The following is a 3,165-nucleotide window of genomic DNA, read 5'->3' on the forward strand; positions in this document are numbered from 1 at the left end:
ATGTGCGGTGTATGGCTGTCATGTAGACAATCAATCGAAGAATTATGATCGCGAAATAAAGTTTTTTGGCTTTCCAAAAGCTAAGAACTTACAACGTGTATGGCAGCGTTTGTGTAAGCGTAAGGACAAATTTAATATTTGCAGTGCGAAAATTTGTTCAAAACATTTTACTGAAAGCGATTATGAGAGAAACTTAAGGCACGAGTTGTTGGGATATGCGCCAAAAAATTATCGACCTCTTAAAAAAGAGGATATCCCGTCAAAATACCTGCCAAATAAAATAGAAAGACGCGGTTGTCATAAGAATAAGAGAGAAGAACGAATTGCAGAAAAAATTTCGGAAAAGTATAATGTGTTTTCTGTGCTGTAGACGATTAATCGTTTTGAAGCGAATAAAATAGGTTTATGTAATTAAATTTACGCGAAAACTTGTTTGTATTAAATTGTTTCAATTAAAAAGAACGATTATACTTATAGAATATGACAATGGAGATACCATACCACTATGAAACCCTTACTTTATTTATACGACATGTGGCCACGCAACCAATTTTATTTTATAATTCTGAAGGAGTACTTTGTATATATCTACTTACAATGGGACAAATATGTAACAATTAGTTTTCTATACAAGGCAACCGCCCGCGCCGCGCCCCAAAGATAATCAGAATGGATTTAATGAAATAAAGCATTAATAATCATATAGAAAAACCGTGCAAACTCAAACGTTACTCTATACGTGACGTCATGCGCGAACTCGGCCGAATTCAATGCGGCTATGTCTCATATCTTCTTTTATTGTATCGTGTGTATATATATATATATATATATATATATATATATATATATATATATATATATGTAGATGGGTTTGACGATTTCGATTTTTTCACAATTCATCAGATTCAACAGCTCCCTGTCAAATCCGAAACTAGAAAAGACTTGCATCTCGGCCGAATTATTCAACTTTTAGAAACGGGCCAAAACTTAGCCCAACATGGTTTTAAAGCGCCAGAGGTTAAGTAGTATACACTCGCTGCGAACTGTCTGATGTTTGAACATAGAGTGGTCGTACCACCGACGTTACGACACGCTATCCTCAAAGACCTGCATGCGGCCCACTTAGGTATAGTCAAGATGAAGGCAATGGCACGTTCCTTTGTGTTTTGGCCGGGAATCGACACGGACATTGAGAATGTAGCAAAGTCCTGCACAGATTGTATCAGACACGCTCACGTTCCGCCCAAGTTTCGAGAACATCACTGGGAATACCCTAAAGCACCGTGGGAACGCATTCACATTGATTACGCGGGTCCAGTAGCAGACAAAATGCTATTGATCATCGTAGATGCCTACAGTAAATGGCTTGAAGTAAGACCTACGACTTCCACGACAGCCACCGCCACAATTACAATCCTGGACGATTTATTCACGGCATACGGTGTGCCAGTTACGGTAGTTTCAGACAATGGTAGGCAGTTCATCGCAGATGACTTTAAAAGCTTCCTACGAAATAGTGGCGTGAAGTATCACAATCTGTCGGCACCTTACCATCCCTCTACAAACGGGCAAGCAGAACGCTACATTCAAACTGTGAAGGATGCGCTTTACGCAATGAAAACAACCAAAGAAACGCTCCGGAGCAACCTAAACGAGTTCCTTCGTCAATACCGGAAGGCTCCACATTCCGTTACGATGCTTCCACCGGCCCGACTTTTCCTAGGGCGCGACCTACGAACTCGTCTTGACCTGACAAGACCTGACGATGTCCAGACAAGAGTCACCCAGAAACATCAAGCAAACATGAGCTCTACCTTCCGCATACTAAACGTTGGACAAGATGTATACTTCTTATCTGGAAACAAAAACATGGACAAATGGCTCCCAGGCGTTATGACTGCTCGCCTCGGAGATCTTCACTATGAAATTAAACATGGGGATAAAACCGTGAAACGTCATATTGACCAAATTAGAATGTTCGCAGAAAATATCAAAGAAACAGGTGTCGACCAACAACGAAAAACAACGCCTGAAGAGCCCATATTGCGACGTATTCGTTTTCATGGCCAACAAGGGGACTCACCAGTGGCCGCGGAGCCCACTCTGGCAACAGCTACCCCAGTTCTATCACCAACGCAGGAAACTGCCAGAGCCGACGCGACTGAAAGAGACCAGGTGACACCGGTAGCTCCAAGAAGGTCGTCAATTACTTCGTACTGAGCTCTTTTATCAAACTGTTTCCAGTCGAAAGCTAGGTATGTCGAAGGGGTAGGTGGTGCTGACATATAATTATATATCTTGTACCATCCGCCTTTGAGGGTTTCGTAGCCCCAAAGCATTGGGCCATCTCGATTTACTAAATCATTTACAAGTGGCCATAAAAACATGGCTTCTACTTGTATCATCAGTTTTGGGACTCCAAATACCATTCGTATTTTATCCTCTTCGTTAGCACGTACTAAGTGGGATCGGGCATGAGCCTGATTGTAATATTTGAGATCGTTGTTCTCTCTGTCTTTGTAAATACCATCTTTAATTCTATGAACTTTCTCTCTGTTGTGAGTGAAAATCTCATTGTACAGGTTGTGAAATGTGACTCTTGAGTCAGGGATTAAACCTTTTTCGTACTTAATGTGGATGTATTCCTTCCAGTAATCGCTGTAGGTGTAGGGAGCTTCAGCTGAGGTTGGTAACGTCCATGGGTAATAACGTAGATCTGGAAAAGCTACTGGTCTGTAGGGTGTTGGGGGAGCGAAAAGTTCTTTGACTCTGTTCAAGGCTAGTTGGTAATGTTCGTCCTTAATTATGGGGTGTTTAGGAACATCTCCTCTATGATAATCCGCAATGAGTGCGTCCTTAGTAAAGACTGATCGTCTGTAACCAGTAATAATCTCGTTGGTTGCTGTATATCCTAGTTCTTTATTTAGAGCAAAGATAACAGGGTTAACGTGTCTGTAGGTTAGATAAGTGGGGTGAATGGTGTAAGCTAGTTCTTCATTTTTAGAAATGAGGGTTAAGTTACTTGTTGTGTCCATCGTCGTATATTTAGTTAAAGTTTCTTAGATTTATAAAGCCGATTAGATCAGGAACGGACACGACGCGCTCCTCTCCGATTTACACCAGTTCACAATTTGTTTAATTAGATTTCATTTTGTAAAGAGGGAG

General features: G+C 41.1%; 1 protein-coding gene across 1 annotated transcript; it reads left to right on the top strand.

The window, feature by feature from the left end:
• The first annotated feature begins 1,050 nt into the window (after nt 1-1,050).
• On the top strand, nt 1,051-2,220 carry LOC116167273 (uncharacterized protein K02A2.6-like). Its single transcript, XM_031482631.1, has one exon. It carries the CDS (start codon nt 1,051-1,053, stop codon nt 2,218-2,220), a length of 1,170 nt encoding a protein of 389 aa, XP_031338491.1.
• Nucleotides 2,221-3,165: the final 945 nt, after the last annotated feature.

This window comes from Photinus pyralis, unplaced genomic scaffold, assembly GCF_008802855.1.
Source record: "Photinus pyralis isolate 1611_PpyrPB1 unplaced genomic scaffold, Ppyr1.3 Ppyr1.4_LG1, whole genome shotgun sequence".
Taxonomy (NCBI): domain Eukaryota; kingdom Metazoa; phylum Arthropoda; class Insecta; order Coleoptera; family Lampyridae; genus Photinus; species Photinus pyralis.